A 26117-nucleotide genomic window follows, 5' to 3' on the forward strand; every position below is an offset into this window, starting at 1 on the left:
TTGAACCCCAGATTTGGTGTCAGCAGCCCCCTGCTCTGAGCCAGCCTGGTACAGACGGGAAGTTTTCCAAGGAAACCATCAGCCAGCTTCAGTTTCCATCAGGAGCTGTGTTTTCCACAGGTGTTTCTGTTCCATCTTCTTTTCCAGTTTTTGTGAATTAAAAATTCATAATTCCCAGTGGAGGATGGCAGTGGGAATGGGGGTTGTACTCATTTCAGTACTGCTTGTGGCATATTCTAAATTATCTTTTTTTTTTGGTGGGGGTAGAAGAAGAGAAGAAGTAAAAGGTACTTGGGAAAAGGCAGAGAAATTGGTTGGAGGGTGTTTTTACTGAAGAGCACAGCAGTGACTGGAGCACTATTGCTATTTTAATAAAAAAACCACCCCCTAGAAACTGAATTTTCCCCCTTAATATTGTTCCTCTACTGGTTTACAGAAATATATATATATTTATAGTTTAATAAATATAAATATATTTAATTTATAAATATATTTATAAAATATATCTTTTAATAAATATAAATATATTTAATATAATATATAATGTTTTAAATATATAATATATTTATTTATAAGTATATATAAATATATTTATAAAATATAAATCTATGTATATAATATGTAATTAGAATATAAAATATAAATATATTTATATTTTTATATTTTAAAAAAGGGAATAACATGACTAATTCCACAGAGCAGCCCAGCCCTGGCTGCTCCCCTCCCATGTGCAGCACATGTTTGGTGGCCCCTTGGAGTTTTTGCTGCTGCTGCAGGGGGGCACAGGAGATTCCTGGGGATCTGCTGAGAGTTTTTGGGATTTATATTTTGATGCTTCATGGAGATTTACGAAATGTGCTATTCATATTCATCCAGGGCGCTCCTTTCTCCCTGTTGTGCCTGTAAAATGTCAGTGGTAGCTACACCTGGGGCTTGGAGGGGCAAGAACCACTCTCAGCACCTGGGCTGGCTGTAGCTGCTTTTATTGAAATGTTTTTAAGGATCTTGCTGACCTGGAAGCAGCAGTGTCCAATGGGGAGGGGCCATCCCCTGCCTCTGGAAGAGATGCATAAATAATTAAGCCAAGGCACTTACACACACATGTTTTATGGCAAATGGCTGTGTGCTTCCTGATCATTTTTTCCAGAAACAGGTTTTATGATAATACAGTAAAAATATTAAATTAGAAAATGCCTCACTAAGGGTGATAAAACCTTACTACAGTGGAAATAGGTAATTATCCCCTCTACAGCCTAAATGACGGTTTAAAAGAAATAAAAATGTTAGTGCTCATTACTTGCTTTTGTGGGTTGCAATAAAGGGTGAGTTAAATTTTAATTCAGGGGAGACCCCTGGCTGCAGCTGCTCGGGGTGGGAGCTGGGTTTGTTCACCTGCCCGGGTTGTTCCTCAGCACAGGTGCCTCCCCCTGGGCTGCAGTGACCTGTGCCCAGCCCCAGGGAGCTCTGGCTGCTTCAGGCCACTGGCTCAAGCCTGGGGTTCCACAGCTGTGGGTGGAGCAGAGAAATCGGATATTTTTTTAACCAAAATCCGAGTTCATTATGCATAGCCTTAAGGGGGCTGAAAGTATTAAAATCTGCACTTACCCTGGTGAATTGAAACACAGACAAGGTTAAACCTGGAGGATTGATGAGTTTTACTCTCTGCATGGTTAAACCCTGCTGAGGGGAGAGGCTGCAGAAGAAAGGGAGCCTGGCTGATGAGGAGAGGGGGGAAAGGGTTGGGGTATTTAATATTTGATTGTCAGGGTGAAATGTTTGCCCTGTTTTGGGGGTGCCTGATTGCTCTCCTTCTCTTGTCACTGTGCCAGGCTGGCTGTCCCTGCTGTGTCATTTTCCAGAAGGATCCGCTGGGGTTTTGCTTCATCCCATTCCTGGGAGGGTGAGGGAACCCCCCTGACCCCCAAACCTGCAGTCTCCATGTCACAGCCTGTCAGTGCCAGCAAACATTGCTCTGCCAGCAAAGACAAATTCTTCCTTGAGATCTCCCCAGGCCCTGGTTGCTTGAGAAATGGCTGTTGATTTAAAATCCGTGGGACTGGAGCAAATTCTGCATCCATCCCTGAACTCCTGCACCCACAGGAGAGCATCAAACCACAACAACGAGGACAAAAACCTCAGGAATTCTCCTCCTGGGTTCTCCCCCCCTGGCAAAGGCTGCAGAGCTGCACTGTTGGGGTTTGGCTGCTCAGGAGGCAGGCACAGCAGCTTTGCTCTCTTGGAGTCATTCCCTGGGGCTCCCCAAAACCTGCACGTTGGCTTTGAGCTCCCTCACATTCCTGGGGATGGAAAAAGGAATGAATGGGGAAGGGAGCAGGGCCTGGAGAGGGGACAGGGATCTCCCCAGATCCCTTTGGCTGGTTTTGGGGAAGGTTTGAGGCTGTTCCCTGCGGGCAGCACCAAACTCTGTCTGTACCCCACACTCCCCCCAGACCCAAATATTGCTGTGATGGAAGGGAAAATCCCATTGTGTACCCCACACTCCCCTCCGTGTGTGCAGCCAAGAGGCTTTAGGAGCTGCAGATAGAGCAAATCCAGCTCTTCCCTCCATGCCAGAAATTCCTGCTTCATGAGAATCCCTCCTTTCTCCCAGCTCACGTTCTCTGCTTCTAAAATTAAAGATAAATAACACCAGCCCACTTTTCTTTTTAATTTTTTTTAAGGGAAATTTGCTCTTGTTATCAGAATTGCTGCACATGGGATATTAATTGGAATCTTGTTGCTGGGTCATTTTCATTGTTTTTCAAGTACTGTCCAAGAAAATGTATGAAAACGAAATTACAGCCCCACGTTGGCTGTGTGATTGAATCCTCCTCACGGCCCCGAACATCCTATTAAAATATTCAATCTTGTTTTCTTACTTGAAGAGCCTGTCTGTAAAGGGCAAACTTATAGAAACCCTCATTCTCTGGAGATCCAATATCCAGGCACACTGGAATATTTCCATATTTCTGCCCTGCCTGGGATTGGGCTCACACCACTTCCCCCCTCTGCCTCTATTTATTAATAAAGATTCTCAGATGCATTTTTAATTACACCAGGCCTTTGCTGTTGGAGGAGTGGAGGGTTTGTGGCAGCTTTTTGGTTCCGTTTTGACCTTGGAAAGTGACTTTTCCCTCTCCTTTTTTTCCCCAGGACGGAGCTGTACCGGTCACTGTTTGGAAAAGTCACAAAGGGAGAAGAAGCAGAGCAGAATTAGGAGCTGGATTGAGCTCCTGTGTTCTCCAGCTGCTGCTGCTGCCCTCAGGCTGCCCAGGAGCAGAATCTCTGTGGTCAGGATGACCCCAAGATGCCTTAGAAAGTCTCTTTTCCCAGCCTGGCAGTCGAAGGAGGAGTCAGAGTTCTTCTGTTCTGGTTTTCAAGGTTGTTTATTTTTCTGTTATCTATAAATTCTTTCCCTGGCTGCTGAGGACTGTCCAGCAGGTCAGACAGAGGCACACTGACCACCTTTGGGGTGGTGTTGTCTTTTATACTAAAAACTCTGTGTACTTTATTTACAATAATTTTCCAGTAACATTATTTACAGTAATTTTCCAATACCTATCACCTGTGTTAGACAGTGTGTTCCTACCTTAAACCAGTCCAAAAGTGCCACCATCACCCAGAAGATGGAGGCCAGGAAGAATGAGCAAGAAGGACAAAACACACCCAAATTCCTCCATCTTGAGACCCCAAGCCCCCATTCTAAAAACCCCAAAATTCTACTTTTTTAGTAGAATTAATAGTTAGTGACAACTAACTATTATTCTGCTTAAACTCTCCTGACTTGTAATTCTTCATGCAAAGCTGGCAGTTTGCTCCGTGGGTCAGAATCAAAGGCACAGGGGTCCTGGGCTGTGTGCCGAGGTCTCTGAGCCCCCAGGCAGGGGCTGCAGCCATCCAGGGCAGCCCTCTGCAGCCTCTGCTTCGTCCCTAAAACCCTTTTGAAGGAGGTTTTTCCCTTCCCTTTCTGGCTGTGATGTTAAAGGGTAACACGAACCACTTTCCATGTGATAACTTCTCGGTATTGTTGGAGGAGATAAGAGCCCGAGCCGTGCTGAGCAGCGCTTTGAAATTCACTTATCAGCGTTGCAGCAGCCTCTGCCATCCCTGCCCTGCCTCCACCTGGGCTGGGGACACGGGGACAGAGGGACAGAGGGACAGGGGGACAGAGGGACAGGGGGACAGGCAGCCCCGCTGCAGCGCTGACCTTGCTGCAGAGACAGCACTGGCTCAGCAGGAAAAGGGACTCACACAGTGCCTGGTGTGGAAATGCTGCAGGAAAAGGGCAGGAAAGGGATTCTCACAGTGCCTGGTGTGGAAATGCTGCAGGAAAAGGGATTCACACCCTGCCTGGTGTGCAGTGCTGCAGGAAAAGGGATTCACACCCTGCCTGGTGTGCAGTGCTGCTGGCAAAGGGCAGCCCCCCAGGAGCAGCCCCGAGGGGCTCTGGCATGGTGGCACAGCAGGAGCAGGGGGACAGGGCCTCCCCAAAAAATCCAACCGATGTTTTTGGAGCTGCTTTACCCGCAGTGTCCCCAGGTGATGGTGTCCAGCACGGGCACAGCTCCCTGGGCACACAGAAAGGACCAGGGTGATTTCCACCGAGTTTTCCTAATGCTGCCAATTAACAGCAAGTGAGATCTTCCCTTCTTCCCCCCCAACAGAATATTAATTCTTTATTAATTCATGATCCAGCTGCTAATTAGTACCTCCACAAATGGGCATTACACCTCAGCAAAGCACTCAGAGGTGTTTTGGGGACTGGGGTGTGCAGAGGGAGGGACGGAGGGTTGTGGTTAATCCTCTCCCCCAACCCCGCCACAGCAAAGAATTCCAACTTTCAGACAAACAACTTCATTTACAAGTGTGTCTCTAATTAGCTGCAGAATTAGTAAAGCAGAGTTTTCCCCCCACAGATCGGCCAAGGCCCCGGGGGAGGCTCTGGAATGGAGAGAATCGCATTTCCAATTATTTTGTTGAATTGCTAATTTAGTTATTGTGCCTGGCGTAATTGTGATGGGTATTGGGTGTGCAATTCAATTTGTTTTAAATATTTGTGGGAAGGCTGATCAGTAATGGAGCTGACCTATTTCATGGCCCAAATTGAGAGAAGAGACTAAAACAAAAAACAGCTACAAAGCCCCAGTTTGTCTTAGTTTTTATTTTGATGTCTCTCATCCCTCTTAAGACTGTTGATGCAACAAAAGGTTTACATTAAAAGATGATGGCACTTTGATCTTGGGCTTTGGAGAGCTTACAGCTTTGGTATGTCTTTTCTTGGCATTTTAATATGGAGATATTTTAGGCTAAAGAGTTTTAAACGTGATGCTGGAGTTCAGTAGGGTCTGTCCCCTCACCACCCCCCAGATTTTAACTATAATGATTCTGGTTTGAGAAATGTGAGGAATCAACTGCTGGAGTTGTGGTGGCTCACATGGGCACATTTAAATCTCACCTTTCATGGGGACACCTCCAGAGGGTGTTTGTGGATCAGCTCCCAGGGACATCCTTTAGCCAAAGTCCTGCTGGGCCTTTCCTACCGAGCAGGGCACAGAGTGAGGCTGGAAAAGGTCTCCAAGATCATCCAGTGCAGCCATCCCTGCCCACAAAACAGCCCTGGCAGAGGGTCCCAAAGTTCTCCCAGCTCAGCAGCACTCCCTGGGGTTTGGGGTTTTTCCCTGCCTGTCCCATTCACTGTGATGTTGACGATGGGGATGGGGAGTGGCCACCATCAGGCTTGGGGACACCTGGAGGACCTGGGATGGGGCAGAGCAGTGGGATGAGCTGGGACCTCAGGGCAGGGCACAGCTGACCTGGGGGGTCCCACAGAACCCTCTCTGCAGTCCTGGCCTCAGGCAAAGCTCAGCTCCCCAGGCCAGGGGTGACAGATTGCACTCGCAGCAGCAGAGCTGTAATTCATTCTTTTTATTAAAAGAAATTGAGGTAAGTGAAATACTTCAGCACCAGCGAGAACCGTTCGTGCTCAGGGGGTTCCCCCCACCCGGTGACCCCCCCAGACCCACCTGGGGACATCACAGGTGCTGCTGCCACCGGCCCCAGCAGGCCCAGAGCCCCCAGGGCACTGCCAGACCCCGGTGTCACCCAACAGAGGTTTCAGAGCTGCTGCACCCCCAGATGAAGCGAGGCCTGACCGGTGCTGTAGCACTGAAATGGGGGGGCTGCTCTGCACGAGGCTGGGCCAGGCTGGGCACAGGGACCCCTCCCACAGATGTCCTGGAAAAGGGACCCTGGTGACACCACCACAGGGGGATCCTGGGGACAGGGAGGACCCCACAAGTCCCGGTCCTGCCTGGCTGACACATTCTCTGTCTGTGTGTCCTGCTGCAGCCCACCCTGGCGTAAGCAAAAGCATCTTTGGGGCTTGTTCAGGGGGCTCTAGTGGAAAAAAACATCTCGTAAATCAAATTAGGGTTCTTAACTATTAAGAAAAAGCAAGTCCTGCAGGTGGCCGAGCTCTGCTGGCCACGGGCAGGGGAGCAGTGGCCCCGGGCTGGCACCTCCAGTCACTGGCAGCACAGGCAGAAGGGCTGCATTGCACTTCAGGAGGAAACAGGGACAGGTGAGAGGCACTGGCAGCATCATTGATTAATTCTCCCATCGAACAGCCCTTCTGATGTACCGTACTCCTGACCTACAGCCCTTCCTGCTAAAGGACTAAAGGAGGGGCTGTGAAATCTCAAATTCTTCCAGGACCATCACTGGTGAGCCCGGGAGAGCCCAGCCCCAGCGCTGTGCTGGAGCTGTGCTGAGGGCTGGGCTGTGCTTCCCTCCAGCACTGCAGCTTCTCTGAGCTTTTGTTACATAAAAAACATGTAGAAAGAAGTTGGGGATCCGGGCTGGCCTGGGGGGACCTGGGCAGCTGCCACCCTTCCTGCACTCACCTGCCACCCAGTTCTTCCTGACCACTGCCACCAGATACCAAACCCAACATTTTTTCACAGTCCCAGGTAAGAGTGGCCCCTCCCAGCCCAGGCAGCTCTGGGGCAGGGCAGGATGATGGAGAAAGCTCTCCTCAGATCCTCAGACTGACATTTCCTTCTGCAGTTCCAGCCCCACTGGGGGCTTTGGCTCTGTCCTTTCTCCTGCCTCACCTCAGCTGCCTGGGGCTGCCCCAGGGAAGGGATGAGCACTCCCCACCCGTCAGAAAACATCAGGGCAGGGAGAGCAGAAATGCTGAGCAGCTGCACTTTGGTCTCTTGTGCCTCCTCCCAGAAGGGCCTTTCACAAAATTCACAGCCTGCTCTAGAGGAATTGGGCACAAAGGCAAAGCCACGGGGGTTCAGCCCCCAAAATCCTGCCCCCCAAAACCTTCACAGCCCTGGGGAGCCCGGGAGCCTCCTGGGGGCACAGCCACAGCAGCTAAAGGCTGGTTTTCCTCTACCTAGGAGACAAGACAGACGTGGGGCACACAAATCAAATCACCACTGACAGAGGGTGACACACGAATCACCAGAGACAGAGCCAGGGGCGGCGGGGAGGGCACAGGGGGACATTGGCACTTGTCAGCACGGAGCTGCCACTGCCGGGCACGGGGAGCAGGGGAGAGGAGGGCAGGGGGTCCCTGCAGGGGCAGGGGCGTCCCTGGAGGGACAGGGGTGTCCCTGCAGGCCCTGCCACGCCAAGGCCTCGCGGTTCCGGAGCGCCCAGCCCCGCTCTGATCAATAAATAAGGTACAGGAGGACGGCGGGGACTCCGTTCCGCTCGTGTTTGTACATCTGCCTCGTGTCCCTGGCCAAAGGACACGCTCCCTCTGGCCAGCCTGGTTTGGAACAATCCAACTGTCCCTGCAGCGGCGCTCCCGGAGCCCCCCCGAGCAGACCAAGGGCAGTTCCCGCTCCGGGCAGGGCCAGGAGCAGCCCAGGCTCTTACGTGGAGGAGGGAGAGTCCATTGTGGAGAGGATCCGCACGACCTCGGCTCGCTGCGTGGGGGAGATGTGCTGGGTCATGTGCACGATGGAATCCATGGCAACCTCGGGATTGGCCTGGACCAGGCTGCGAAGAGCACAGAGGGAGAGGGTGAGGCAGCTCCGGAGCTCCCAGCAGGGATTCCAGGGGGCTGCAGTGTGGGGCTGTGAGTGGGCACAGCCCTGGGTGGGCTGGGAGCTTCCTCAGGGCACTGCTGGGCTGGGGAATGCTGAGTGTGTGCCCCACGGGGAGGGCAGGAGCTCTGGAGCCAGCCCTGCTGCCACCCAGGTGCCCTCCCTGCTCACCTCCTGATCTGCTTGAGCACGTAATCCCTGGAGATGTATTTGATGTTCTCCTCCACCACCGAGCGAACGCCCTCCTCCTCCGTCAGCTGCTTCTCCAGCCACTCCACCAGGTCCTTGTTGCTGTCCCACAGGTAGGCCTGCCAAAATCCACAGCTCAGCCTGGACCCAGCCCTGCCACTCCCCAGATTCACCCCACACCTCTGGCTGGGCAGCCCCACAAACACAGCTAACAATCAGCACAAGGTCAAAGATTATCCCCTTCTTTTGCATCCTGCCATAAATGTGATGGAAGGGGACCAAGGAGGTGCTTGGTCAGTGCTGCAGGGAATGAGCTGCAGCTGTCCCAGATAAACCCCAGTCTCCCTGGTTATCAGCACCCCAAATTCTGGTGGAACATGGCTGACCTGACATGCAGCTGCTCCAGGGATTGTCCCAGAGCTAAACCTGTAAGTCCCCATCACCTCCAGCCTGCCCATGGTGGTGGCCCCGGCACTGCTGGGACCCCTGACCCAGCCTGGCAGAGCAGGTTGGAGCATCTGGACCCTCAGCCACAACCCCCTTTGTGCCTTTCACAAGATCATTTCACCTGATATTTGCTAGATAGTTGGCTGTGTAATAACTCAGGAGAGTGTGAGCCCCTAACAGCCTTCTCTCCTCTCCTCTCATTTTCTTTACAAATCATTTAAGAATCGTTTTGTTAATGGTTTCCGGAAAAGCAAGTACTGCCATTAGCACTCATTCATATTTATGTCATTTTATTTGGGTAATTAAACACAAAGCTCCTCATTTAAAGGTGCACTATCCTTCTCTGTTATCACTAACCAAGTCAAAGGCAGAATGACAATGAGCTGGGGGTGGTGACACCGTGGTGGCACCTCCTGAGCCAGACCTCTGGCACACAGAGCCACGAGTCACAGAGTCACCGGGGCTGGAAAAACCTCTGGGTTCCCCGAGTCCAACCATTCCCCACACTGCCAGGGCCACCACTGGCCATGGCCCCAAGTGCCACATCCGCAGGGACTTTAAATCCCTCCAGGGATGGGGACTCAGCACTGCCCTGGCAGCTGTGCCAGGGCTGGGCAGCCCTTCCCAGGGAGCAATTTCCTTCCCAAGGAGGAATTTCCATTCCCATGGAAGAATTTCCTTTTCCATGGAGGATTTGCCTTCCCATGGAGGATTTTCCTTTTCCATGGAGCAATTTCCTTCCCAAGGAGGAGTTTTCCCGATATCCAGCCTGGATCTCCTCTGGCCCAGCTGAGGCTGCTCCCTCTCCTGCTGTCCCTGCTCCCTGGCTGTCCCCTCCTGTCAGGAGCTGGGCACAGGGGACACCTCCCACTGTCCCAGCCCTGTCCAGCCTGGCCTTGGGCACTGCCAGGGATCCAGGGGCAGCCCCAGCTGCTCTGGGCACCTGTGCCAGGGCCTGCCCACCCTGCCAGCGAGGAATTTTGGTGTCAGAGCCCATCCCAGCCCCTGACACACTTCAGAAACCCCAGGATTATTTTATTTCCTTTCACACGACGTCTCTGATTGTCTCAGCCCGGTGATGTCACTTCAAGATTTTGCTTATTTCATTGTTTTTCTCCTGGTTACGATTTGAAACTCGGAGTTTTGCTCCCTGCCTGTGGCCCTGGCAGGCAGCAAACAGCCCCTGCATACAAAGGCAGGTTCCAGGGAAGGGGGGAAGCCCAGCCCGGGAAGCTGCGGCACAGCCCCAGACCTGTGGAAAGCTCCATTTACCCAAGAATCCCAAAGCTTTTCGTTTAGGAGAATATTTAATACTCTTATTAATCATTTTTAATCCGTTTGCTTTTAATTAAGAAACAGCATGATGCTTCCCTATCAACATATGCCAGGGAGCAGATTAATTGTGGCTTAAGATAACTCTCCTTGATTGGTGTAATGTATTAGCTAACGAGCTGCCTGCTTTTGGAGAGCTCAGGCTCTACCTTGGAAAGGCTGCTGCCCTCCAGAGAACATCCCCCCCTTCCCTGGAACCCCTGGGTGTTGGGGACTTCAAAAACAGAATGAAAAAAAATAGAATTAAAAAATAAAACACTGAAATAAAATAGCAATTTTAAAAAGAAAGTAAAATAAATAAAATAAAGTAAAATAAAATAAAGTAAAATAAAGTAAAATAAAATAAAATAAAATAAAATAAAATAAAATAAAATAAAATAAAATAAAATTAAAATAAAATAAATAAAATAAAAAAAATAAAATAAAATAAAAAAATAAATAAAAAAAAATAAAGTAAAAATAAAATAAAACAAAATAAAGTAAAATAATAAAATAAATAAAAAAAAAAAAAAAAATAAAATAAAATAAAGTAAAAATAAAATAAAGTAAAAAAAATAAAGTAAAACAAAATAAAATAAAATAAAGTAAAATAAAAAAAAAAAAATAAAATAAAAAAATAAAATAAAATAAAATAAAGTAAAATAAAATAAAATAAGTAACAAAAGTAAAATAAAGCAAATAAAATAAAATGAAATAAGTAACAAAGTAAAATAAAGCAACATAAAGTAAAATAAAATGAAATAAATAAATAAATAAATAAAATAAAATTAAATAAAGCAACATAGTAACAAAGGAAAATTAGATACATAAAATTAAGCAATACAAATAAAATTAAATAAAACCGAATAGAATAAAATAGAAAAAATAGAGAAATAAAGTAGAATAATATAGAAAAAGTATAATAGAATAAAATAGAAAAAATAGAAGAATAGAATAAAATAGAATAGAATAAGATATAGAATAGAATAGAATAAAATAGAATAGAATAAAATAGAATAGAATAAGATATAGAATAGAATAGAATAAAATAGAATAGAATAGAATAAAATAGAATAGAATGAAATAGAATAAAACAGAATAAAATAAAACAGAATAGAATAAATAAAATAAAACAGAATAAAATAAAACAGAATAAAATAAATAAAAAAAATAAAATAAAAAAAAAAAATAATAAAATAAAATAAAATAAAATAAAATAAAATAAAAATAAAATAAAATAAAATAAAATAAAATACAATAGAGGCTGGCAGGGGGTCAGGGTGGGCAATGCCCCGAGGCCTGGCAGGGCAGGCTGGGTGCCCCCAGCCCACACTGACCTTCACTGTGCCCTCCACCTCGACGAACCAGCGGCGCAGCATGGCCTGGATCTGCCCGTCCGTCAGCTCGGGGTTGGCCTCGTGGATCTTGCTCTTCACGGCCTCCTCCAGCAGCAGCCGCCGCAGCCGCCAGTAGAAAAACGTCCGGGAGGTTTTCCAGTCCAGCACATCCTGCCCGGGGCACGGGGACAGCAGTGAGGGACGGCAGGAACAGACACAGCCCATCCCACAGGGAAACCAGGCTGGGCATCGATGGAGACTCCCCGGGGATCCCACCCTGTCCCACCAGGAGCTGCACAGGGCCACGGAGGGTCTGGCTCCAGCCCTGTCCCCAGCAAGCTGTGGGACACCAGGAGCTGTACAGGGCCACGGAGGGTCTGGCTCCAGCCCCGTCCCCAGGAAGCTGTGGGACACCAGGAGCTGTCCATGGCCACGGAGGGTCTGGCTCCAGCCCCGTCCCCAGCAAGCTGTGGGACACCAGGAGCTGTCCATGGCCATGGAGGGTCTGGCTCCAGCCCTGTCCCCAGGAAGCTGTGGGACACCAGGAGCTGTCCATGGCCATGGAGGGTCTGGCTCCAGCCCTGTCCCAGGGAAGCTGTGGGACACCAGGAGCTGTCCATGGCCATGGAGGGTCTGGCTCCAGCCTTGTCCCCAGCAAGCTGTGGGACACCAGGAGCTGTCCATGGTGATGGAGGGTCTGGCTCCAGCCCTGTCCCCAGAAAGCTGTGGGACACCAGGAGCTGTCCATGGCCACGGAGGGTCTGGCTCCAGCCCTGTCCCCAGAAAGCTGTGGGACACCAGGAGCTGTCCATGGCCATGGAGGGTCTGGCTCCAGCCCTGTCCCAGGGAAGCTGTGGGACACCAGGAGCTGTCCATGGCCATGGAGGGTCTGGCTCCAGCCCCATCCCAGGGAAGCTGCAGGACACTCACGGTTATGGCCCCTTTCTCCTGCATCCTGCCGGGGGTGTCGTGCAGGTCAGCGAACTGCATGGCCACCTGCTGGTACATGGGCGCCAGGAACTCCTCCCTCTCCTTCAGCTTGGCCTCCAGCTCCTTCCTGTCAGCCGGGCTCAGCTCGGGGGTGCCTGAAACCACACACACATCAGACCCCAGGAGAAGGTCAGGGTGCCACAAACCACACACAGCTCAGACTCCAGGGATACCTGAAACCACACACAGGTCACACCCTGGGGGTGCCTGAAATCACACACAGCTCAGGGGTCACAGATCACACCCTGGGGAAGCTCAGGGGTGCAGTTTCCAGTCCAGCACTTGGAAAAGCCAAAGAACAAGCCCCAGAGCATCAGCTCCCAGCAGCGCCCAGCAAATCTCTGGCCCAGCCCAGATTCTGAGCCACAGAGACTCAGGCAAGGGCTCTGAGGGTGTTTTCACCATGGAAACTCTGCTCCATTTAAATGCCAACGATCTAAGCCATCAATTAAGTGACATTTACAGGACTTACTCCTAAAAGAGAATAATGTCCCAACACTGCTGCTCATTTAGCAGGAAACACAGCCCATGACACCCCACCTTCAGCACTGCAAGCTCTCCTTTAGCCCACTCCAGGGGCTCTGCAAACAGCAGGAAGCCAGAGCAACCCCAAGCCAAGAAACCCAGCTCAAACCACTGGGCAGAAGCTCTACAGAAACCCCAGGAGGGACCAACTCCACCCAGTGCACAATCCAAGGCTGGAATTCACTGCCACTGGGCCCAAACGGGCTCACAGAGGGTGATCAGACAAATCCATGCAAGGAGATGCCAGCACAGGCTCCTGAGCACAAAGATCAGACATTAACCTGTGCTCAGGAAGCCTCTAAACCACAGCTGGGAGCTGAGACAGCACCCTGGGGGCTCCATCCCAGGATGCTGCTGCTCCTTGCACGCCTCCTTCCCACAGGCACGATAATCCAAGGCTGCTGCTCCAAAGGGAGGAGCTCCCCAGTGGCCTGAGCACCCCAGGGCCTCCCCACACACCCCATATTTGTGTTTTTCCAAGGCACAGCCCCTCCAGACAAAGATCCTTCCCAAGGAAGGAATGTTTTCCCTGTGCCTACCAATATAAATGTTACCTAACCCTTCAGATGCGAGTAAGAAGGTTTTAATTAAGAGAAGCTCCCCTTCTAACCTTCAGAATAAAAAATTATCTATATTTATCCAGGCTGGACTCCCAGGCTCCCTGGTTTCAATGGCAACACGAGCACTCAGGGCAGCCCTGTTGGTGAATTCCAGCCCCTGCCACCGAGTCCACCCAGGCAGGCCCAGTAATGATTTAGGTGAGATTAACAAATATGTCAATGTCTATTTTCTGCTTAATTTAAAAGCAGCGTCTATAAAGATTTTTGACTTCTGAACCCTGTTCTCCTGGAAGAAAGAAGGTAACAATGAGGAGGGGGGATAAAGAGTGATTATCCCATCATCGATCGTTTGTCAGGAGCATTTCTTATTCACTGCACCATTGTAAAAAGCTAAGCTCTCGATCAATCCCGTAAGCCCCCTGTACAATTAAATATCTTGGAATGGTTTTCTTTCTTTCCTAGTCAGATCTCGAGGCCTCAGGGTTTTTCAGAAAGCCTGGGATTTATTTATTTATTTCTTAAGGTTAAAAAAAAAAAAAATAAAAGGAAAAAAAAAGAAGTCTCCTTCCACAAATCTTATCCTGGCAAGCAGAGGGGAGTTAAAATATGGGATTCTTTTGCTCTAGAGGTACTTGACAGTTAATGAAACTGTTAAAGTTTAAATCATAGGAGCATTATAGACCTCTAGGTATGGATTGGCTGCTAATCAATAGGGAAACAAAAGGAGCAGTGCTCCCTGACAGCCCCATTCCATGAGGAGAGAGCTGGCACGCAGGTGGGGCAGCCCCAGGAACATGAGCGACCCTCCTGCCCTGGCAGGGAGCACAGGGCAGGCTCCTGCAGGAGCAGGAAATGTCCCTTTCCCTTGGGCTGCAGCTTCCCCTGAGCCCCCTGGCCCCGTGGCTCTGGGGGTGCTGGGATGGGAAGGGGCTGGGGAACTTCTCAGCTCTGCCCCAACACCCCAGAGCCCCCATGGCAGGGAGCACCCAGCACCTCCTGGCTCTGCAGGCTTCCCTCTCTTCTTCTTAATCAGCAGCCGAACTGCCTTAGCCGGGTTGGAAAGATGCCCTGGGGAAGCAGCAGCCTTGGGCCCACCTCACTCCACACCTGCAGCAACAGCCTCACCCCTGAACCTCACCTCCTCTGCTTCTGCCTTCAGCAAAACAGCACCAGACATAAATTTATTGTCTCCTGGGAGGGTGGGAGGCCCTGGCACAGGGGGCCCAGAGCAGCTGGGGCTGCCCCTGGGTCCCTGGAAGTGCCCAAGGCCAGGCTGGACAGGAGGAGCACCCTGGGATAATGGAAGGTGTCCCTGATGAGCTTTAGGGTTCCTTCCAATCCCAACCATCCTGGGAATCCAGGAAACTCAGCAAAGGCAGCAAAGATGCCAAAGGTGTCCAGGCTGCCCAGAAACTCCCCCAGCCCAGCTGCTCCAGAGGGGAGAGGGAAGGTCACAGGGAGCCACGCACGCCCCTGGAGAGACAGGCATTTTTGGATTGTCTCTTGTTTCTTTAAATGAGACAGGCTGTAATTGCTTCACTAAATATTCAGCAGGATTTATGTCAGAAAGGTGCAGCATGAACAGCCAGTGAAGGTCACACCAGCTCGTGGCACAGGCTGCAAACATCCTTGCACAGAATCCCCGTGGTTCCCACCCTGCCCCTTCCCTCTCTTTGCTCCTCAGGTCTCATTTCCCAGCAGCTGAAGTGTGGCAGGGACATAATTCCAAAAAATTCCTATCCCCAGCCCTCCTGGGGGGATCTCCCAGTGCCAAGGAGGAGCTGAGAGAAAGCAGGGCTTGCTCTGGGAGCCCTGTGATTGTGAATTAACACCAATTTAAATGCAGCAGCACCTGCACAGGGATGCAGCTGCTGAAAGCAGCATCACCCACAAAACCAAGTTACAACCTATGTTTATGCAACACCCCGTGAGAGGCGGAATCAGAGGAGCAGTGCTCCTCACAGGTTTTCCTGAAAAAGTGGCAGCGAGGGTCACTTCTGGTCCTGCACCCCAAAATGTTCATTTCCAGAGAGGAACTGCTGTGCTGAAGTGGAGCTGAGTGGTGAACACTTGAGTGTTCACTCCTTATTTGGAAATTTAAAGGCAATTTTGGATGCTCAAGTAAGATGTGAACCAAGCTCCAGCAGCACAGACTGACTGCCCCAGGAAATGAAATAAATGAAATAAATAAAACCAGAGGTGCATTCAGCACACAGGAGCACCTCACAGGACCAGCAAGGACATTCCCACTATCACAGCATGCACCAGGTGATGGCTGGGTGCTGCCTTCTTCCTACAAGAAACATGGAAATGCAACAGCCAGCCTTGCTGTGACTGGAGCCATTCTCCATTCCTCTCACCCACTCTCCAGCCCATTTCTGCACCCATTTCCCTGCACCTCTGACACGGGGCACAGAATCTGTACGGTGAGGCTTATTTCCACTACATGTTTTAGTCTAATTGTAAGAAATAAATAAATTCGAGCCTCTGTATTTTAAACTGTGGCCCAAGGCTTGCAGGCTGCCCCGTTCCCACATTTCTGGGTGATCCCTGCACACCTGTGGGAATGTCCCTCCCCACGTGGGGACGTGCCCAGGGCCAGGGCCACCCTCTCTCTCCCCTGCCCCTTGCTGGAGCAGCCCAGCCCTGAGTGACACTTCAATAAACCACGGGGCTAATCAACATTTCAGCAATGCTGCTGCAGAATTGATAATGAACAGATTTATGTCAAATGATTCAACATCTCCCCAGCCACCACGTCCAGCCCCGGCGTGGGCTGGTGGGAGAGCAGCTCCCTGTGCTGCTCCCCAGAGCTGCGGGCAGGGATGACAGCCACTCAGGGGTTAAAGAGAGGCAGTGAACCCCCAGCTAATGAGTAAGAATTCAGCAGGCAGTGTAAGATAAATGGAGCTTTCTCTGCTTCTGCTGGAGTCAGCATGAACTGCGGCCCTGCGGCTTGTTTGTGGCAAATGGAGTGCGCGAAATATCAAAGGGCAGTGATCCAGAAGAAGACCGACTTTGACAAATTTTAAATTGGCCAGAAAGAAAACCAGCAAAAAAATAAAACAAAAAAGGAAAAAAAAAAAAGGGGGGAAAAAATTATGCAATTCAGTGTGTCCTGCAATCCTGGCTTTGCTGCTCTGGTATGGAATTAGTGGCAGAACAACAGCGATGATCAGGCAGGGCTGGCAGCAATTACATCCATCTCAGGGAGATGCTTATCAGGGACTGAAGCTTTTAGAGCTCTCCCTATGTACAGTTGTAAGTGACTTGCTCTTGTGTTGCAGTCATTTTAATTAAAGTGTATGGAGTTTGCTGGGAGTAATTACCCTGTAGAGGAAGAGGGGGAAAAAGCCCCGAGCAGGCGCCTGGCTCCTCACATGGAGCTGGGTTTGTGAGGCTGTTGGCAGAAAACTCTACCCCATCTTTGCCCTTGTGGGTTTTTTTCAGTGTCCCACAGGATTCAGGGGTGGCCTGCAGGTGTCCTGCAGCCACGGGGATGAGTGAAGGTGATGCTCTGCTCCCTCTCCCTGCAGGATTGCCACACTCCAGCCTTTGTCCACAGCATTCTCCAGGGGATGGATCCATCCCCAAGCCACAGGCTCTGCTGGAGCAGGGCTTGCTGCGCTGCTGGCACTGCCAGGGGGTGTGGGCAGGTGAAGGTGAACACTGCCAGCAGCAGCAGCAGCAGCAGGGCTGCCCTGCAGGGCCATTCACCTGCAGGGCCCAGCTGAGTGCTCAGCACACTCCCCTCCCTAAGCACACCTTGATTTCTCCTTCCTGGGGATTCCTGCTCCCTGTCTGACACACACTCATGGGAGGGGGGGATGAGGGTCCTGCCTGCCTGAGGAACCCCACTGAACACCTCCAGAGAGGCTCTTCTGGGACTCTGAGCCGGGTCCCCATGATTTGGGGTGGTCGCTGTCCCTTTGCTCCTAAAGGAACACTGTCAAATCTGACAGAGGCCAGAAGTGAGGTTTTCTGAAAATAACCTCCTTGCTGCAGACTTTTAAACTGGGATTTAAGTCATGGAATAACAGAATGGTTTGAGTTGAAAAGGACTTGAAAGATCATTTCATTGGACACCTTCCACCATGCCAGGGCACCCCTCACCCTTCACCCATTACGATTCTCCTCCCGAGGCATATCAGGAGGGTTGTTTTGTATATAAATTGTTGCCCTGCCATAAATTAAAAAAAAAAAGCCAAATAATAAAATGTAACTACAGCAATAGCCAGGATTTATCAGTCATTTGCAGAACACTTTTCCTCCTGAAGGATCCCAAAAGGCTTTATAAATTCAAGCCATACCCACATGGCACGCTTCTCCCTCCACTGAAATGTAGTCAATTTTGGAGGTAAAAGGAGGCTCTGTAAGATTATGCTCTTATAGTAAGAGCCAGTAAAGGACTATTTAAAAAGCCTATTCCCCCGAGAGAGAACATATCTGATATTAAGTGCATTTTGCTGAACACTCTGTATTTTGGGATGTTGAGTGTACAGCAGGCGCTGGGATCACTCGGAGCGGTAATAACACAACCCAGCACTGAGCTCTGCACAGCCCCCTGCTCACAGAGACATGCACAACGTTCCTCATTCCCTTGGAACTGAAGAGCACACAGATATCATTACTGCAAACTACCCCAGACACTCAGCGACAGTCCAGCAGCCCAAATGTCTCTGATCAAACCCTTCCTTATGTGAAACGATGCTCACTGAAGGCTTGGCCCACAAACCTTTAGTGAGCTGAGCAATTGCTGAGCTGGAAATTAGACCCAGGCATCTGCAGTGAGGGTCTGTTGTGAGACCCAGTCAATAAAATATAATAAAAAAGAGAAATCAGCTCAAAACCCCACAATATTCCACACTCTGGGTATGCTGAGCATGCATGAGCATCATCTCACACGTACACACCTGCCGTGGTCTCACTGGTTTTCTTCCCAAGTCAGACAAATAAAAATGTCAGTAAATAAAAGTGAGAAGCACTGATGAGATGCCCCCTGAGGGGTGCCCAGGGGCTGTGCCACGTACCCAGGCGCTCGGCCAGGCGGATGTACACGGGGTCCACCCTGCGCATGGTCTTCACCAGGTCCTTCCTGCGGAACCGGATCTCCACCGTGCCCTCGGGCTCCAGGATCCCTCCCCTGCAGCAGAAAAAAGAAAAGCACTTCCTGCACCTGACCCTGTGTCATCAGACACTAAACTGAATGGTTCAACACCTGCTGGAAAGCGTGGGGAGGGAGACAGAACAGAGGGAGAATTTTTTGTCACTGTCATATTTTCTGAAAAATCCCTTTGCCAGGATATCCTCTCCTGGGAAGCCGAGAAGCCTCAGAGAAAAATGAAAACAATAATTATCTCCTTTGCTTCTCCTGGAATGTAGTTTAGAGATTGTTTATCCAACAGGTGAATTGTTTTTACTTAATGACCAATCACAGTCCAGCTGTGTCAGGACTCTGGAGAGAACCACAGGCTTTTCAGTAGTATCTTCTTAAGCCTTCTGTAAACATTTGTAATATCTATATAGTTTAGTATAACATTCTTTAATATAATACCATAAAATAATAAATTATCCTTCTAAAAACTCGGACTCAAATTTTCAATTCCTCCTCCATCTGGGAGACTGGAGGAATGTTTAGCTCCACTTCCTCCACGCCGAAAACGCAGACGAGGCCCCACATGTCCAACGCCATGGAAACCAGCCGTCCCCAGGCCACGAGGAGCACGCAGGCAGCCCCAGCAGTGTGTCAGGCAGAGGGTGTGTACCTGCTGTCCCTGTCAGCGTACATCTCCATGTGCCTGGGGTTGATGGTGGGGTCGATGACCACCCAGGAGCCGCCGCGCAGCTCGCCCTGCGGCGGGATGTAGACCAGCACGGGCTGCCGGTACTCGCGCAGGCCGTCCACGATGTACGCCCCAAACTTCACCACCTGGTCATACATGTCTGGGGAGGGACACACAGACGGTCAGACACGGATGGACAGGACGCAGAGATGGTCAGGAATGGCTGGGGATGGACAGAGATGGCCAGGATGGATAGATAGGACACAGAGATGGTCAGGATGGATGGACAGAACACAGAGATGGTCAGGATGGATGGGGATGGACACAGAGATGGTCAGGATGGATGGACAGGACACAGAGATGGTCAGGATGGATGGATAGGACACAGAGATGGTCAGGATGGATGGACAGAACACAGAGATGGTCAGGATGGATGGGGATGGACACAGAGATGGTCAGGATGGATGGGGATGGACAGAGATGGTCAGGATGGATGGGGATGGACAGAGATGGTCAGGATGGCTGGGACAGGAACACACAGCCTGGAGTCACAGCTCACCACTGCTCCAGGTGCCCTGGGGATGATCCATCCCTGCCTTCCCAGCCCACAAACACTCCCACAGTTTGGGAAATCAGCCTGGGTACATCTGCACTGCCCAATTTCAGACTCACTACCCCAGACCTCTCCCACAACTCATGTAATGTGAATAAAATGCACCTAAGGGCAGCAGAGCTTTTCCAGATCTTCATAAAAATGTGTGTGGAGAGGGATGGCGAACAGCACTCTGCTCTCCCTCCATTAAAATTTGTTTAAGGCACTTTGCTCAAAATTAATAAGAACAACTCCACTGTGTAAAGACAGTACATTGAAAATATCAGCCCCAAAGGTGATTTAAATAAAAGAGAAAAAGGGAAGGCAGAAGAATTTCTATGAGATGATATAGTTTCTAATGGATACAGTCTGTAATGGAAACGGGCACTCTTGAATATATATATTTTGTTACATATAATTATATCTACAAGTATTAAATCAAAATACAAGAAATGAAAAATAGTTATTAGGCTCATCTAGCCCACCTCTTTGTTCACACAGGACTGTTTCTCCCACAGTGCTTTTGAAAGCTCCCGTTTAGAAACCCCAAACAATAAATCTGCTCCTTTAGGGGCATTTCCAGAGCCAAACAGATGAGATTTCCCTCAGAACTCAGCCAAACTTCCCCTCCCTCCCCATTAATTTCATGTCAACACCTAGCCTCATTTCTGGGGAAGGAAGAGACCCCAGCCAAGGTGCCTTTGTCATTTAACCCTCATTTTAGTGTTAAGCATTAACATGAACATAATTAAGCAATTAACTCTTTGGGAAACAGTCTTATATTTTATATTAATATATTTTTTATTTTATATATATATATTCATACATATATTTTTATATATACATATATACATATACATATATATGTGTGTATATATACATATATACATATACATATCTATATATCTATATATTTTTATATATATATATATATAAAATTAGTACCACAGGCACTGATAGGATCTCTCCATTTCATTTCCAAGGTCATTGCCCAAACACCCAAGAAAAGGAATTTCATATTATTTAAGAGGTATCAAATGCTGACAAAAGGAAGAACAATTTATTCCCTCTAATTGGGAATAAACATAAATCCCAGCAGAGACAGTGAGGAGTGAGAACCAAACAAAACTCCAACCTTTCCCTTTGTCCTGAGCAAAGAAAAAGACTCAAAAGGGGTGACAAATTTATTACTAATTATACAATTATTTTATTATGTAGTGCTAGTAATAAACCACTTGAAGTACTTTCAGCTAATTCTCGTGTTAAGAAAATAATTGCTTGATTCAAATTATTTTAACTGAATTAATTCTTTACTAGACATTTTTTACTAGTGCTACATAATAAAATAATTGTGTAATTAGCAATACATTTTTCACTCCTGCCACGGGTGTATATTTTACTCAGGTGAAGTGCAGAGAAGAGCAGCACTAATTGTTTGAACAGGGCAGAGGGAGGAGAGGCAGAGGAATTGGGGGAACCTGATGCTTTCTCAGAGCTCCAAGGTGTGATCGGGAAGGGATTTCATTTCCCAGGTGCCTGCAGGTGGTCAGGGAAGCGTTTCTGTGCCCATGGATCCTTTGGGATCCTTTCTGTGCCCGTGGATCCTTTTTGGGATCCTTTCTGTGCCCATGCATCCTTTGGGATCCTTTCTGTGCCCATGGATCCTTTTTGGGATCCTTTCTGTGCCTGTGGATTTTTGGGATCCTTTCTGTGCCCATGCATCCTTTGGGATCCTTTCTGTGCCTGTGGATCCTTTTTGGGATCCTTTCTGTGCCTGTGGATCCTTTTTGGGATCCTTTCTGTGCCCATGCATCCTTTGGGATCCTTTCTGTGCCTGTGGATTTTTGGGATCCTTTGGGATCAGCCTGGCAGGAGTGTGAACTCCCTCCTGCCTGGCTCTGCTCCCTGTGGGAATGCCCCAGCAGCCCTGGCCTCCTGAGGAAAGAACTGATTAAACCCCAATATTTGTCATCAAACAGAGCCAAGTGCTGGCTGCCTTTGCACCCCCCACTCTTCAGCAAGGCTGGGGGAGCTGCTGCTGCTCCTGGGGCTGGAGACAGCCAGATGTGGCTGTAAACCCTGCTGAGGAGCACTCCCCTCCCTGACTGCCACCACCAAGGGGTCCCCACGGCGCTCCAGGCCAGAATTCCTGGTTTGATTTAAACCTCAGCCCAACCTGAGCAGCCTGGCCTAGTCAGAGGCATCCCTGTCCGTGGCAGGGGGTTGGAATGAGGTGACCTTTACGTCCCTCCCACCCCAAACCAGCCTGGGGTTCCATCAGCAGGGCAGAGACGCTGCAGGGTGTCCCAGGAGAGCAGAGCTGGCTCTGCAGGAGGGTGGGCAGTGCCCACAGAGCTCTGTGCCCTTCTCTGTGCCCACCCCACAGGGACACACAGCCTGCTGCAGGTGTCCCCAAGTCCCTGTGGGGGTCAATCCTGGCACTCAGAGCCCTCCCTGCCCCTCTGCAGCTGGAGCTGATCCCACCAGCCTGCCTGGAACAGCAGAGGGGACCTGAAGACAGCACTGGCCAAGACACCCCATCAACCCAGCCCATCAACCCCACAGCCCAGAATGCAGCCCCACAGCCCAGAATGCAGCCCCACAGCCCAGCACCCAGCCCCAGAACCCAGCACCCACCACCCCACCCAGCCTCTTCACTCCACTGGATTCTTTTCTATTCCTTTTCCATTATTTGGTGGCTGTTCAGGCTCTGGCCCGGGCAGAAGCGAGCAGTGAAACCCGAGCCCCCCCGGGGGATCAGGGCTCCCTGTGGGGGGGTTTGCATGTGCTCAGGCCCTGCTGCAGGCAGGACCCTGGTGCTCATTCCCAGGGAATTTCACGCTCTGTGTCTCCCCGCCGTGGGTCAGCGCCGCCTCGCCCACGTGAAGCCCAAATCAAGCCCTGCCAAATGGCTCCTCCAGCACAACATCCCAGCCAGTTTTTCAGCATTTCATTCTGCATTATGCTCAGGAGCCTTCTGGCCTCGCTGGGGACAGCACCACACCACGAGCTGCCTTTATTTAGGGTTATTTATTTATTTATTTTGCAGCAGGAATTAGACCTCCCAGGCTGACTAGGAAAGAGGGGGTTTAATTTTTTCCCTCTTTTTTTTTTTTCTTTTCCTCCCCCTTCACTAATGTCAATTTTCAGCATAGCAAGAGCTGTCTCTAATCTTTTCCTACTCATTACACACAATTTTGGAGTCATTTTACCCACAGTGCAGTCGGCTCCTGGCAGTGTGTTTGTGTGCACTGAGGGGTGGCATAATTGTTTATTTTCCCTCCCTGCATAATCCCCAGCCAGCACTGAAACCAAAACTGCAAACAACTCCCCAAGGGACCCCGAGAGTGTCAGGAGACACCAGCAGCAAGCAGGAGGCTGGAAAATGCAAGGAGCAAGGTGCAAACTGCAATGGCTCTGTCCTTCCCTCCTCCTGCTGCCAGCTGGCTGGAATAACTTGGGATATGCAATATAAATATTAACATCCTCGTGCTGCCTGTTCTACCCAACCCCAAAGCTCACACCCAGTTTCTGAGGAACCCAGCAAGGCCAGACCTGACATTTTAAGGCAAAACGATATTTAAGGACTAAATAAGGTAAATAAATAAGCTAAAATTACATCAGTAACTTCCCAGTGAGTTGTGTGGCTGGGAAAGCAGCTCATGTAGAGGGTGCAGCAGCAGCACACAGAGCAGAATCCACCCTCAAAGGCAAGGGTGTTTTCCAGAGGGAAGAATTTTGCCCTCTCTTGCCAATTCTCACCTTTGCCTCTGCAAACTCAGAGGCTCTGCCTTGTGCCCAGCTGAGGAGCCAGCAGAGCCCAGCAGCCTCTGCCTGCCTGAGAGCTCCAGTGATCCAATCTTTCACTTTCACAAATTTTACAGTATCAATCTGACATCCTTGGCACTTCACCACGCTTCGAGCAGCACTCTGTGGTGCCCTGAGCAGCCAAGACAGAGCCCAGAGCACCCCCAGGACAGCTCCAAAGTGCTGCTTACCTTTCATTCCCCCAGAGAAGCCTCTCCAGTTGGCAAAGACCATCAGGGGCAGCCCCTCCCTGTTGAAGTCCTTGATTGCCTGGGCTGTTTTGAAGGCAGAGTCAGGGAACCACACCTGCCCAGCCTGCTGGATTATCTGGTGGGAAGAAAAATCCACCATCAGGCCTTGAAGCACGTTAATGTAAGAGTTAAAACACAGAAAAACCATCAGGAGCTGTGATGTGGGATAAACAACGAGGAACATGGCAGGTGAAATGTGTGGGGTCTGCTTGGCCATGGGAAAACTGGGACAATCCTTTTGTCACCAACCTCAACAGCAGCATTCCCATTAATTCAGCTAAAAAAAGAGAGTATGGACAGCCTGACACTGTGATGCTGTAAGGAGGGGAAGGAGAAGAGAAAGAAAAGGACAGGGAGAGGAGAAAGCCCTGGAGAGATGAAGCAGGGCCAGGGCTGTGAAACCAGGCAGGGGAACAGCAAAATGTCAGAGCAGGAAGGTCATGGAGCACTGCAGTCACACAAGAGAGCAGGGAAGGGATTTTTGCTTGTCACATCTCCTGATCCCTGATCCCTGCCCCTCGCTGAGTCCTGAGGGAAGCAGGACTGCAGGGAATCTGGGAATTCCTGGAGGTTTCCTGGAGGAATGGCCACACAGCAGAGTCCAGGCACTGCCAGCTCCCCAGGAACGGGTAGCACACCTGGGGAAAGGAGGGAACCCCGCTGCACAGGGCTCCCTGCAGGGGACACCCAGGGACAGGGGCACACAGCCCACCCACCTTGGCCTCCGAGTCCAGGTTTGCAGGATCAGCAGGAATGCTGAGCTCCACCGACCTCGTTTCCACGGCAACCACTCCTACAGGTATTCCTCCCAGCCTGCAAACAGGTGAGACACTGAAATCCCCACGCCTGCTTTCCACAGCCAAACACCCAGGGGAGACAAGGAACAGGAGCAGAGCTGTGGCCTTTTAAAGAGCTGAGGCTGCAGAGTTCCAGAGAGGTCACAGCCCCCAGAGCAAAATCTATTCCAAAGATGAGCACATTCCTCTCTAAAAATCAAACAGAATAAACCACACCCACATTTTGAATGGTAAATCTGTGTATCCACCACCCTTCACCTGCCATCACCCAGATTTTGGTACTGGTGGATTTGACCATGAAAAATCAGAGAATCCCAGAAGGGGTTGGGAAGGGCTTTAAAGAATTGCTGTGTTTTCCCCAGATCTGCTGCCAGGGGGGCAGGGAGCAGGGACAGAGGGATGGGCAGGAGAGCAGGCACCAGGGGGGATGCCAGCTCTGCCTCCCAGGCACACAAAAGCCATGGAAGCCACGCTGCCAGGACAGCCCCAGCAGAGCCCCTCTGATTTCCCAGGCTGATTTCCCACAAACAGAGCACAGACAGGGCCCATGTGCACCGAGGGGCTGAAATATTCCCATTCCCTGTGATGAAGAGTCTGCTGGAACCCCATAATTGCAGGAGCCGTCCTAAATCGGTAACTTATAACTTCTGTATTAGGGCCCATGTGACCTAATAAAGAACATCTTTATCCAAGTATTACAGTTATTTATTGAACTTGAAAACAGCTCAAAACAACTTCTGTTTTCCATAATACTTCATATAAATTTTATCAGGCTAGCACATGAAGATGCTACATCTTGTTTTATAGTGTGTCCCTGGACAAGTTGCCATAGAATAATAAAAGACAATTTACAGCCAACAGCACACATATTCCAAACATACATACGAGAGATGAGTTTTGGCAGCACTTACAGTAACAATCCCAGAAGAATACATTCATATTTGTTTTTTTCAAAGTGCCACAGCTTTTGAAAGGAGTCTGTTTCATTTGTGTTATATATCCCTGCTGTGTGAGAGTCCAAAGCCACTCGGAATTTGTCAGAAGAAAGGAACTGCAAGTGAAGCTGAGCATGGACAGAGAGCTTCTGGCTTTGCCAAATCATTGATTTCCACCCCTGGCACACTGCTTAGCCTGGAAGCCTTTAAATTATAAAATTATAGAGCCATGGAATGGGTTGGAAGGGACCTTAGAGGTCATCTCATTCCTTTCTTTTCAACTCCTTCTGCTAAACATATATATATAGACACATAGAAAGAGAATGAAATAATCACAGGAATGCTGTGGTCTAGAGAAATGCAAAGCATAACCCAAATTTGATTTCTACAATTGCCTAAAACACACCTCAGAACTTACCTGGCTCTCCCCACCACGACTGTCTGTGCCCAGGGCTGCATGATCTCCATGAACGAGCCATGGTCGAAGAAGCCACTCAGCCACTGCCCTTTCTGATCTAAAGGGAAGGGAAAAA

At 49.6% G+C, this 26117-nt stretch overlaps 2 protein-coding genes across 2 annotated transcripts in view; one reads left to right on the top strand and one right to left on the bottom strand.

Moving 5' to 3' along the window:
• Positions 1–4382, top strand: part of AATF (apoptosis antagonizing transcription factor) — a 35269-nt gene extending 30887 nt beyond the window's left edge. The window contains exon 12 of the mRNA XM_030962433.1: positions 3154–4382. Within this exon, the coding sequence (XP_030818293.1) occupies positions 3154–3217 (64 nt within the window). The 3' untranslated portion in view covers positions 3218–4382. The remainder of the gene's footprint in view (positions 1–3153) is intronic.
• A 1562-nt stretch (positions 4383–5944) lies between these two features.
• Positions 5945–26117, bottom strand: part of ACACA (acetyl-CoA carboxylase alpha) — a 102721-nt gene continuing 82548 nt past the window's right edge. The window contains 9 exon segments of the mRNA XM_030962430.1: positions 5945–8013; positions 8232–8368; positions 11345–11515; positions 12275–12429; positions 18450–18562; positions 19185–19362; positions 23793–23928; positions 24569–24665; positions 26003–26099. Of these exon segments, the coding sequence (XP_030818290.1) occupies positions 7887–8013; positions 8232–8368; positions 11345–11515; positions 12275–12429; positions 18450–18562; positions 19185–19362; positions 23793–23928; positions 24569–24665; positions 26003–26099 (1211 nt within the window). The 3' untranslated portion in view covers positions 5945–7886.

This window comes from Camarhynchus parvulus, chromosome 19 (assembly GCF_901933205.1).
Source record: "Camarhynchus parvulus chromosome 19, STF_HiC, whole genome shotgun sequence".
Taxonomy (NCBI): Eukaryota; Metazoa; Chordata; class Aves; order Passeriformes; family Thraupidae; genus Camarhynchus; species Camarhynchus parvulus.